General features: G+C 52.0%; 1 protein-coding gene across 1 annotated transcript; it reads right to left on the reverse strand.

Moving 5' to 3' along the window:
• Window positions 1–10,230: 10,230 nt before the first annotated feature.
• Window positions 10,231–12,285, reverse strand: LOC122025109 (helicase SRCAP-like). Its single transcript, XM_042583869.1, has 2 exons — window positions 10,858–12,285; window positions 10,231–10,706 (listed from the first exon to the last, which is right to left on the reverse strand). The coding sequence occupies exons 1-2, from the start codon at window positions 12,251–12,253 to the stop codon at window positions 10,297–10,299; spliced, it is 1,806 nt and encodes a 601-aa protein (XP_042439803.1). The 5' UTR covers window positions 12,254–12,285; the 3' UTR covers window positions 10,231–10,296.
• Between the last annotated feature and the right edge of the window lie 279 nt (window positions 12,286–12,564).

Genomic DNA, 12,564 nt, shown 5'->3' on the forward strand with positions numbered 1-12,564 from the left:
GGTATAAAGAGGTCGAGAGCTGCTGCTGCATTATCTCTCCTTCCTCTTTTCTTCTGCTACTGAGCTGCTGGTGTGCTCTTGAGCTTTGCTGAGCTCTCATCGCTGCTGAAGCTCTGCGTGAGTTTCCTGCTGGTGTTCTAGCTGCTGGATCTGAGAAGCTGCTGCTTCATCAAGGTTCCAGTCGACAACAAGAGGCAAGCAAGTGTTTTACAATTTCTGTTGTTCTTGTTTGTTGTCTCTATTGTTGTACTCCTTTGTTTGCTGTTGCAAAAGACTGTGGCGAGGTTTCTCCACCCATAAGGAGTATTTATTAGCCGGGTTTCCGGGGATTCATCCACCGACGGATTGACAGGGCTCGTCCACCTTACGAACACGCCGAGGAGTAGGAGCCCTAATCTCCGAACCTCGTTACATCCTTGTGTTAAGGTTTGGTTTTCTTCTCTTTCGTTTCTTTGTTGTATTTTTCGCTGCGCTAACCCTAGTTTGTAGAAAGAAACGCGAGCGATTTGGGGTCGGCTATTCACACCCCCCCTCTCTAGCCGTACGAAGGATCCTAACAAAGACTACCCTTCGATTCCCATCGGAGGAATATTTATTGTCTGTCGATCTGCCATCAAGCCCCATTCATGAAATAACCTTGACGGGTCTACTCGCCAAACTTTTCGAGGACGCCCAGATTCGGGTGGCCCTCATGACGCCCAAGCAGCTCGGCGATAACCACATGCAGCAGGCCACTCAGGTAGGTTCATTTTTCTTCCTGTGTCATGCTACTGTTCGGTTCCTGATTTTATTATTTCCCTTACAGCATTGGGCTGAGCAAATCGCCACTAGCCATCGGCTGGCCGAGCTGGAGGATCTCATGGAAAAACTCCAAGTTTCGGGGGGTCCATCGGCCGAGCGGGAGAAACAAGCCCGCGAGGCCGAACAGAAGAAGGCCGCCGACCTGGCTACAGAGGTGGCTCGACTTGAAGGCTTGGTGAAGAAGCGCGACGAAGATGTGAAGCGCGCCAGTAGCCGGAAGAAGCGGGCGATCGCTGATCTGGACAAGATGAAAGTTGAAGTCCGAGCCCTAGATCAGCGATCTAAGGAGCTGGAAGCCCAACTAACTGCCGAACGGGATGGGCGCTCAGCTGAACGCACTAAAGCGGAGGTGGACCATAAAGTTCTCCAAGATTCACTAATTGCCTCCCGGGCGGCGCTCAGAAAGTACAAGGAAGAGGAGCCGAGTCGTCTGGCTGCTGCACGTCAAGATTACCTCCGCTCTGAGAGGTTTGGCACGAAATTTGGCGGTAGCGTCTCTTCAACCTTTGCCGAGGCCGTTAAGGTCACTATGGCCTACTTGAAGAAGGGTGGCCACCTTCCTGCGGGAATGCACATTCCCGCCTCCGATGTGGCGGCCATGACAGACGACATTCCGGACGGTTTCTTCAACTTCGAAGACCCCGAGTGAAGAGTGTTCCTCGTCTCTATCTTGTTTTTGCGTTTCTTACGCCCAGCGCAACTTTTTGTACTTGCCGTTCGGCATGCTTTCCCTTTAATGCAATTATGTCTTCGCTTGCATCTTCCTGATCATTATCCATAATATTCTTCTGTTTGCTTAACGTTTATGCTTGGAGTCAGTCATGCTCTGAGTGTTCTCCGTCACGCGGCTGATCAGCTTAACCCATTAAACAAAGTCCGAGCGGGAGGGCCTACTCGCTCTGCACGTATCTAGCCTGTGTGAAGTCAACAAACGCCAAGTATCGAAGGACCAACGCCCAAGCGGGCCTAAATGTTTTAATACTTGTGGTTTCCGCGGTTTCTTATTCTCTGATATTCGTTCGTCCGCCCGGGGTATTTATAGTCGCCGGACCGACTCTCGATTTTTAACGATGGTGCTCGTCGGTTTTCCGCTCGATTTTTATAGACGTTGGCTCGTCTCCCGGTTTCCCGGCCGGAGGGTTTATAGACGTCGGATCGTCTCTCGATTTTTAACGACGGAGCTCGTCGGTCTTCAGCTCGGGGATTTGTAGACGCCGGCTCGTCTCCCGGTTTCCCGGCCGGAGGGTTTATAGACGCCGGACTGTCTCTCGATTTTTAACGACGGAGCTCGTCGGTCTTCTGCTCGGGGATTTATAGACGCCGGCTCGTCTCCCAGTTTCCCGGCCGGAGGGTTTATAGACGCCGGATCGTCTCTCGATTTTTAACGACGGAGCTCGTCGGTCTTCTGCTCGGGGATTTGTAGACGTCGGCTCGTCTCCCGGTTTCCCGGCCGGAGGGTTTATAGACGCCGGACCGTCTCTCGATTTTTAACGACGGAGCTCGTCGGTCTTCTGCTCGGGGATTTATAGACGCCGGCTCGTCTCCCGGTTTCCCGGCCGGAGGGTTTATGGACGCCGGACCGTCTCGATTTTAACGTGAGCTCGTCGGTCTTGCTCGGGATTTATAGGCGGCTCGTCTCTCGGTTTAACGTCCGGGCTGGACGGTCTTCCGCTCGGAGGGTTTATAACGCCGGCTCGTCTCTCGTAACGTCTGGGCTAGGCGGTCTTCCGCTCGAAGGGTTTATAGAGCCTCGTCTCTACGGTTTAACGTCTGGGCTAGACGGTCTTCCGCTCGAAGGGTTTATAGACGCCGGCTCGTCTATACGGTTTAACGTCTGGGCTAGACGGTCTTCCGCTCGGAGGGTTTATAGACGCCGGCTCGTCTCTACGGTTTAACGTCTGGGCTAGACGGTCTTCCGCTCGGAGGGTTTATAGACGCCGGCTCGTCTCTACGGTTTAACGTCTGGGCTAGACGGTCTTCCGCTCGGAGGGTTTATAGATGCCGGCTCGTCTCTACGGTTTAACGTCTGGGCTAGACGGCCTTCCGCTCAGAGGGTTTATAGACGCCGGCTCGTCTCTACGGTTTAACGTCTGGGCTAGACGGTCTTCCGCTCGGAGGGTTTATAGATGCCGGCTCGTCTCTACGGTTTAACGTCTGGGCTAGACGGCCTTTAAGGCTAATTTTGACGCTTTCGTTCGGCGAAGCTTTTTGTCATCCTTTTTATCACTTTTGCTTCCTGCATTATGAGGATATAGGCTAACAGAAAATATACAAAGAATTAGCGCCATATTACACCACTTTGCTTCCTGCACGTGGCCTTCGGTCCTCGAGCGTTTGGCTTCGACTAATTTACCACCGGCCGAACGGATCGGGGCCTTCGGTCCTCAAGCGCTTGGCTCGACCAATTTGCCTCCGGCTGAACGGCTCGGGGCCTTCGTTCCTCGTTGACGATGCCTTATATTTGTTCTCTTGATTTTTCATTTCTGCATTTCAAGTATTCAGTCGAAAAAAGTACACAGGATAATTTACATTGGCACACCTTTCACCCCGCCCGGTAAGGCTGGAGGTGGTTCGCGCTCCACGGCCTATCTAGCTGCCGACCGTCCTCATCCTCCAAATAATACGCGCCCGAGCGGAGCTTTTCGATGATTTTGAAGGGACATGCCCACGGAGCTTCAAGCTTGCCGACCGGCTTGACTTTCTTCCAGACAAGATCGCCGACCTGGAATGATCTGGGAATGACGCACCGGTTGTAGTTTTGCTTCATCCGTTGCCGGTACGCCATCAGCCGAACGGATGCCTTGGCTCGCTGCTCGTCAACCAAATCCAGCTCCATGTTCCTCCGCTTGGCGTTGCCTTCATCGTAACATTGGACCCGGACGGACTCGACGCCGACTTCAACCGGAATGACCGCTTCGCCGTCGTACACCAGATGAAAAGGTGTGACGCCCGTTCCTTCCTTAGGAGTCGTTCGGATGGCCCATAAAATGCCCGGCACTTCATCCGGCCAACTTCCTCCTAAGTGGTCGAGCCGAGCGCGCAGAATACGGAGAATTTCCTGATTGGCTACTTCAGCTTGACCGTTGCTTTGGGGGTAAGCCACGGACGTGAAGTGTTGCTCGATGCCGTAACTTTTGCACCAATCTTCTAGCACCTTCCCTGTGAATTGCCGCCCATTGTCGGAAACCAATCGGCGAGGGATACCGGATGAATTTTTTGACCATCTGTTCGGTGATCCTGGCTAGCGGCTCGGCCTCCACCCACTTGGAAAAATAATCGACCGCCACCAGCAAAAATTTCCTCTGCCCGGTCGCCATCGGAAATGGACCCACAATATCCATTCCCCATTGATCGAACGGACATGAAACGGTTGATGCCTTCATCTCCTCTGCTGGTCGGTGGGAGAAGTTGTGATACTTCTGGCACGAAAGGCACGTAGATACTGTCCGAGCGGCGTCTATTTGTAAGGTCGGCCAAAAGTATCCAGCTAGCAGGATCTTCTTAGCTAGTGATCGTCCGCCCGGATGTCCTCCGCACGATCCTTGATGTACCTCTTGGAGGATGTAAGCCGAGTCTTCTGAGCTCACGCATTTCAACAGCGGGCGAGAGAAAGCCTTCTTGTAGAGCTGATCGCCGATGAGTGTGAATCGACCGGCCCTCCTCCGGAGCAACTGGGCTTCATCCCGATCGGCCGGTGTGGCACCCGAGCGCAAAAACTCCGTGACAGGTGTCCTCCAGTCGTCCGGAAACATGAGGCCTTCCATCCGGTCAACGTGTGCCACCAAAGATACTTGTTCAATTGGCTTCGGGATAATGACCGGCGTTATAGAACTTGCTAGTTTGGCCAACTCATCGGCTGCCTGGTTCTCCGTTCGGGGAATCTTCTGAATAAGAACCTCTCAGAAATTAGCTTTGAGTTTTTCAAAGGCCTCAGCGTAGAGTTTGAGCCGAGCGCTGTTGATTTCAAAGGTGCCAGAAAGTTGCTGGGCGGCCAACTGTGAATCCGAATAAAGTGTCACCCGACCGGCTCCCACATGCCGTGCTGCCTGCAAGCCGGCTATGAGGGCTTCATACTCTGCTTCATTGTTTGTAGCCCTATAATCCAGCCGAACGGATAAGTGCATCTTCTCTTCTTCAGGGGAGAGAAATAATATTCCAATCCCGCTTCCGAGCCGAGTGGACGATCCGTCCACAAATATCTTCCACATGGCTTCTGGCTCTGGCCTTTGCACTTCGGTGATAAAATCTGCCAAGGATTGTGCCTTGATTGCCGAACGGGGTTGGTATTGAATATCGAATTCGCTCAACTCCGTAGTCCATTTGATGAGTCGTCCGGACGCTTCTGGATTTAACAGTACTCTTCCCAGTGGACTGTTCGTCCGGACAATGATGGTATGAGCCAAGAAATATGGTCGGAGGCGTCGAGCGGCTAGAATCAGAGCAAAGGCCAACTTCTCGAGCCTGGTTTAACGAGATTCAGCATCTCTTAAAATGTGGCTCAGAAAATACACCGGCTGCTCTTCGCCGCTCGCCCTCACAAGTGCTGAGCCTATAGCATGCTCAGTTGAAGACAGATAAATATAAAGTGACTCACCCCCGATCGGCTTGGCAAGTACAGGCAGAGAATTAAGATATGTCTCCAATTCTCCGAACGCTCGGTCGCATTCTTCATCCCACTGGAACTTAGTAGCCTTGCGCAGGATCTTGAAGAATGGTAGGCTCCGGTCGGCGGTTTTGGAGATGAATCTGGACAAAGCAGTTATCCGACCGGTCAACCGCTGCACTTCCCTTGTATTTCTTGGAGGCGGCATGTCTTGTAGAGCCTTCACCTTGCTGGGATTTGCTTCGATTCCCCGCTCGGTCACTATGTACCCCAAGAAACGCCCTCCTTTTGCTCCGAACAGGCACTTCTGGGGATTTAGCTTGACTCCATATTTGCGTAGCGTTCGGAAGGTTTCTTCCATGTCCTTGAAGAGATCGGCCGCTCGGACGGATTTGATAAGAATGTCGTCCACATAGACTTCCAGATTCCGCCCGATCTGCTCCCTGAACACTTTGTTCATCAAGCGTTGATAGGTGGCCCCGACATTCTTCAATCCGAACGGCATCACATTATAGCAATATGTGCCGTCGGCCGTTACGAAGGTTACTTTTTCTTGATCTTCCCCAGCGAGCGGCACTTGATGATATCCCTGATGAGCGTCGAGCATACATATTAATTCGCAGCCGCCCGTAGAGTCCACCAGCTGATCTATCCGGGGCAGGGGATAAAAATCTTTGGGGCATGCTTTGTTTAAGTCCCAAAAGTCGATGCAGACTCTCCACTTGCCGCCCCGTTAGCCAGCCAGCTCGGGAACTGCACCTCGCGTATATGGCCGGCCTCTAGAAGTTTCTCTACTTCCGCCCGGATGATGGCATTCTGCTCGGCACTGAAATCCCTTTTTCTCTGCTTCACTGGCCGAGCGTCCGGTCGGACATGTAACTCGTGCTGCGCTATGCTCGGCGAAATTCCGAGCAGCTCGTGTGTCGACCAGACGAAGACATCATGATTCCTTTGGAGACATTGGATCAGTTCTTCTTTCTGTTTTTCCTCCAGATCGGACGCAATAAAGGTTGTGGCCTCCGATCGGGTGGGGTGAATCTGCACTTCCTCTTTTTCTTCATAAATTAAAGAGGGTGGCTTTTCAGTGATGGCGTTTACCTCGATCCGGGACGCCTTCTGAGAGGAACAGGCTTCTGCTCGGATCATCTCTATATAGCACCGCCGAGCTGCTAGCTGATCTCCCCGTACTTCTCCCACTTTCTCCTCCACGGGGAACTTGATATTCTGATGGAAGGTTGAGACGACCGCTCGGAATTCGCTGAGCGCCGGTCGTCCCAAAATTACGTTGTAGGACGAGGGAGAGTCGACCACCATGAAGTTTATTGTCCTTGTCCTCCTGAGTGACTCTTCTCCCAGCGAGGTAGCCAGCCGAATCTGTCCGACCGGCTGAACTTCGTTGCCCATAAACCCGTAGAGCGGGGTCGTCATGGGCAGCAGCTCGGCTCGATCAATTTGCAGCTGATCGAACGCCTCCTTGAATATGATGTTGACCGAGCTCCCTGTGTCAACAAATACACGGTGAATAGTATAATTGGCTATTACCGCTTTAATGAGTAAGGCATCGTCGTGGGGTACTTCGACTCCTTCCAAGTCCCCTGGTCCGAAACTGATTTCCGGTCCGTTCGCCCGCTCTTGGTTGCAGCCGACTGCATGAATCTGGAGTTGCCGGACGCTCGCCTTTCTAGCTCGGTTGGAGTCTCCTCCGGTCGGCCCGCCAGCAATAATGTTGATCTCGCCTCAAGAAGTATTGCTTCTATTTTCCTCTTCCCGAGCGGACGGTCGGGACCGTTCTCTGGACGCTCGGCGATTCTCCTGCCTTGGAGAACGACGCCGATCGGGAGTCTGTTGCTGCTGTGGCCTATCAGCTCGCGTCCGATCGGCTTCATGTGTTCTCTGTCGCTTGTCGACTGAGGGCGACCGTTGTCCGACATTCCGAGGCACAGGATGAGCCACGAAGGGAAGACTTCGACAATCCCTTGTGTTGTGCGTATCCGTCCGGTGGAAGGAGCAAAACATCGGGGTCCATCTCTTCTTTGGCTTGTGCCGAGCGGCAACTACCTCTTGTACGTGTGATCTGGCGTGGGGGGATCGGATTGCTTCGGCCCTCGGTCCTCTGGGCGGCTGATGAGCGGCGTGCTGTTTCCGCTCGGCATGAGTAGGCGCCCGCTCGGTTGGAGTTTCCTTTTTTCGGACGGCTTGCGCTTCTTCCACGTTGATGTATTCGTTGGCCCGGTGTAGCATGTGATCATAATCTCGGGGCGGCTTTCGGATGAGCGACCGGAAGAAGTCCCCATCCACTAGGCCTTGTGTGAAGGCATTCATCATGGTCTCCGATGTGGTCGTTGGAATATCCATCGCCACTTTGTTGAATCGCTGGATGTAAGCTCGGAGCGATTCACGGGCTTCCTGCTTGATGGCGAACAGACTAACGTTGGTTTTTTGATATCGCCGACTGCTTGCAAAGTGGTGGAGGAAGGCCGTTCGGAAGTCTTTGAAGCTGGTGATAGATCCGTCCGGCAGCCTCCGAAACCACCGTTGAGCCGATCCCGAGAGAGTGGTAAGAAAAACTCGGCATTTTACTCCATCTGTGTATTGATGGAGTGTAGTTGTGTTATCAAACTTACCCAGATGATCATCCGGGTCGGTTGTCCCATTATACTCGCCGATCGTCGGGGGCACGTAGTGCTTCGGCAGAGGATCTCGCAGAATAGCCTCTGAAAACTGGCGATTAATCCTCTCGGGTGATGCGTCCGCTCGGGGGGCTTTCCCCTTTCTATCATCTCGTCTAGGCATTTCATCCGAAGAAGATCCCCTATCTCTATGAGCTGGTACGGCTTCAGGGGTGCGGAATAGAGCCCGATGAAATGCAACGGTGGCCTGCGGTGCTTCCGCTCGGCCACCAGACGCAGACGTTGCTTGCTGCTCCGGCCGCTCGGCTGTTGCTTTCTGTTTTTGCTCCACAAGCTTGGCGGCCCTAATTTCGACCAGAGCGTCGAGTTCCTCCGTGGAAAGCGTCACCGTGTGTTGTCGTCCAGCCTCGTCCATTGTTCCCGTTCGGATGCAGGAGCGTTCCCACAGACGGCGCCAAATTGATCCTGTTCGAATGCTGAACCAACGGACGCTGGGCACGTGGCGCTCCCCTGCTGCTGATGTGAGTCTCCGACTAACTGCACGATGCTCCAGCGATCCTGCAACAAAACCGAGCCGGGGGGGGGGGGTGTCCCGGCGACGGCCCTCCGACGCTCAAGTTAGGCGAAGGAATAAGAAAGTGGCTTAGAAAATGTAGACTTGCGTACCTCCGGTTGAAGAAGTGGAGGCCTTATATAGACCTCTCGAAGGAGCCTGGGCACACTAATCGAAGCAATCACCTGCTTTCGACCATGCTTAGGTGTGGGCCTGTCAGAAGGGCATCCATAAGACCATACTGTTACTATATCAACCTTTCCGTGACGTGATGGTGGGGCCTTTAATAGTGCCATCTTGCGTACAGTCTAATCATCATGCCTTTGCTGACATACCATATCCCGAGCCGAGCGAATAGGCCGCTCGGCTAACCACTGTTCCCTCGCCACGATTCCGGCCGAGCGGACACCTCCGCTCGGCCACTCGACTCCGGTTCTCCTGCTTTGGCGTCGGAAACCCAAACCTTTGGCTGGGTAATCTCTGGTTCCGCTCAGACGGGACCCCCTCTGTGGGTCCCCCATTCTTACCGTCGGATCAGTGATGATAGCAAGTCTTTCGGTATCATCTATCTTAACATCTCAATTCAGGTATATGTTTCCCATAAACGACGTCAGATTAATCTTGCTTGAGATTGTCGATGGGTGAGTTATCGGTGAGTTGTCTTCTACGTTGACCGAGTTGTTGTATAACTATGGGAGTTGATCAACAAGAAGACTCACCAAGCTAAACAAGAAGACCAACAAAGGATCGTTAGAAGAAAAATCAGGGGTATTTTGGCTCAGCCACTCCGACGCTTAAGTTAGGCTCCGGCGAGAGAGGAAGATGAACAATAGTAGATGAAAAAAGTTTGTTATAGTTTGTAGATGAGTGTTTGCAGGGGTGTGCGTACATATGCATGCCAGAGCATACCTCTTTTTATATTGCTGCTGGGATTGTATTCTGTATTCATTAATTGAATGTTATATTATGGTAAAGAAAATATTTCATCATTATATTTCTATTGTATGACATGAAGCATACCCCATATCTTATATAATCATACCGTTCTCTATCCTCTGACACTCCACATGGGGTAGCATTGATGGTTTTCCTTTATATGGTGAGGGCCTAGCCCATTGAGCCTAAGGAGGACCCAGCATGAGAAACCCGACCTGAAGAGATTAGGGAGACTAACTCCCCGTGTTAAGCCGATGAGGCTGATTAAAGACGAGCAGAATGTGGAGTTAGGGAGAGCTGAGCAGAGCGAAGAGTCGGGGGAGCTGAGCAAAGAGTAAAGTTGGGGTGAGTTGAACCGAGGATAGAATCAGGGAGAGCTGAGAAGAGCATAGAATCAGAGAGAGCTGAGTAGAGAGTCGAGTTAGGGATAGCTGAGTAGAGCTTAGAGTCGGGGGGATCAAACGAGTATTACATCCCCAAGCAAATTGATCAGGGACATTATAATTGACCTCAGACTCTCCACTTCAGTATATTATTGACCGTCTTCTCCGACGTGGAAACCTCATGTCACTTCCCGCATCAATGATAAAAGTACCATATGAATTACAGAATTTATCTAAAATGTTTCAAAAGCCCCTCAATTATTTTTATTCTCACGAATTGAAATAAGGTAGAATTTGTCTAAAATATGCCTAAAAGGCATGAATTGATATGACTATTATTATCCACCATAGATAGTGAATGCACTAATTTACTGAAATAAGACAGAATTATCATTTCAGATTGAGCTTTTCAGATTCAGAGTACCATCGCATGTAGGAATTTTCAAGGTTAAGGCAATTGAAATCAGAACAACTGGTGTAGTGACGAAGCCAGAGAGATAGAATATCCCCTTGCCCTTCATGAGTAAACTTCTTGATCTTTCTCTCCAATAATCTGACAGCATCTGCTTTCTTTCCAAGTTGGCAAAGTAAGGGCAGCCATGCCTTCAGCATTGCTAAAGATAGTATATCGTCTTGCTCCTTGTGAGGAAATTTCTCAATCATTGTCTGCAATATTCTGACCGTATCTGGCTCCTTCCCAAGTTGGCAAAGTAATGGCAGCCATGCCTTGAGCATTGCTAGTCGGGAGCTTGTTGAGTTTCCCTCCAATTCCTCCGAGTGGATAAGCGTGAACATAAATTCTGGAAATATATATATATATATATATAGATTATTTATGAGTTCGGTTAATATTAAAAATATTAGTATTAAAAAGAATGTTAAGAATAAAAGAATAGGAATTCAAATCCGGCCGCTTCTTATGGTAGAAGAAGATGAAGAATTGCTTCCTACCGCCAACACGAACGATTAAGTTTCGAAGAGACGGCTTGACGGAGATTGCGAGCACCGGGAGCCTTACCATCGACCCCCACATCGTCACAGCTTTCGAGGCGGCCCTGCTCTCCGCCATCTTTTGCCCAAGCCACATCGTCTCCGCCGCAAGTTTCTCTGCCGAGGCGCCGCGCTGCTCATCTGTCGCCTGCACGGCCCAACTCGGCCAAAGCCCCGATGCCAGGCACACCTCCGTCTCGATGGCGACCTCGAGGAGGGCAATCGTCCTCGCGAAAGCGACGGCTAGAGCTGCGCGGTTGAGCTCCAGGAGCTCTTCCACGCCACTGCCGAGGTTTCTGTTGAGGATCTGATCGGCAAGAGAGCGTACGAGGTTGTATTTGCGGCAGACGATGGGGGCGCTGGACACAGCGGAGAGGACGAGAGAGAGAGCACGGCCGGCGCTGGTGGAATCAGCTGAGGGAGGCAGCGGTTTGGTGGAGGCGGAATCAGCAGGGGAAGGCGTCGGCTCGAGTGAAGGCTGCGACTCGGTGGAGGCGGAGTTAGTGGGGGAAGGCAGCAGCTTGGTGGAGGCGGAGTCAGCGGGGGAAGGCAGCAACTTGGTGGAGGCGGAGTCAGCGGGGGCAGGCAGCAGCTCGGGCGAACGCAGCGTTTCAGGTGAAGGCAGCGGCTCGGTGGAGGCAGAATTTACGGGAAAAGGCAGCGGCTCGGTGGAGGCAGAACGAACAGGGGAAGGCAGCGGATCGGTCGAGGCAGAACGAACAGGGGAAGGCAGCGGCTCCGTCGAGGCAGAATTAACGGGAAACGTCAGCGGCTTGGTGCAGGCGGAACGAACGGGGGGAGGCAGCGGCACGGTGGCGGCGGAATTAACAAGAAAAGACAGCGTCTTGGTGGAGGCGGAACGAACGGGGGAAGGCAGCGGCTCGGTCAAGGCGGAATTAACCGAAAACGTCAGCGGCTCGGTGGAGGCGGAACGAACGGGGGAAGGCAGCGGCTCGGTGGAGGCGGAATTAACCGGAAAAGGCAGCTGCTTGGTGGAGGCGGAATGAACGAGGAAAGGCAGCGGCTCGGTAGAGGCAGAACCAACGGGGAAAGGCAGCGGCTCGGTAGAGGCGGAATTAACGGGAAAAGGCAGCGGGGTATCAGCGGAGGAAGACAACGGGAAGGCAGATCGGGAAGGTGTGAACGAGGCGAGGCAACAGAGGAGAAGCCAGACGATGCAGAGAAAGATGTGGAGGGAATGCAAGTAGACCCAATTGCGGACCCAATGCAGAAGACCAGGGCCTCCGCCGCCGACGAGGAGGAACATCCGCGGGACGTCTGAGATAGATCGGAAGACAAAGATGTTGAGGGCAACGATGACGATGCCGGCGACGCCGACCTGGATCACCTTCTTCATTGAGAAGAATTTAGGAAAGGCAACGGAAAGAAAACCGTAAACATCTCCGCGGAAACAACTTTTATTATTACCATCAAACAAATAATTTATGTAAAAAAAATTAATGAATCAGATAAACCGTAAACCAATAGCCGCGGAAACATTTTTTTTTTAATTACCATCAAATAAATAATTTTTGTAAAAAACAAAAACGTAATGAATCACATAATGCCGAACCTGGAGAATCGGTCCACTCGTATTTTTTTTTACGGTCGGAATAAATTAGGAAGTACGGACGCCTAGTATCTCGTATTTGGACTTTCTATTCAGAG

The sequence above is a fragment of the Zingiber officinale genome, chromosome 9B, assembly GCF_018446385.1.
Source record: "Zingiber officinale cultivar Zhangliang chromosome 9B, Zo_v1.1, whole genome shotgun sequence".
NCBI lineage: Eukaryota > Viridiplantae > Streptophyta > Magnoliopsida > Zingiberales > Zingiberaceae > Zingiber > Zingiber officinale.

What these genes read in the sequence shown, in the direction of transcription:
- LOC122025109 (XM_042583869.1), bottom strand. Translation starts at nt 12,253, where the DNA reads ATGAAGAAGGTGATCCAGGTCGGCGTCGCCGGCATCGTCATCGTTGCC. An exon ending in CTTAATCGTTCGTGTTGGCG is followed by an intron (nt 10,707 to 10,857) that starts GTAGGAAGCAAT and finishes ATATATTTCCAG; the next exon opens with AATTTATGTTCACGCTTATC.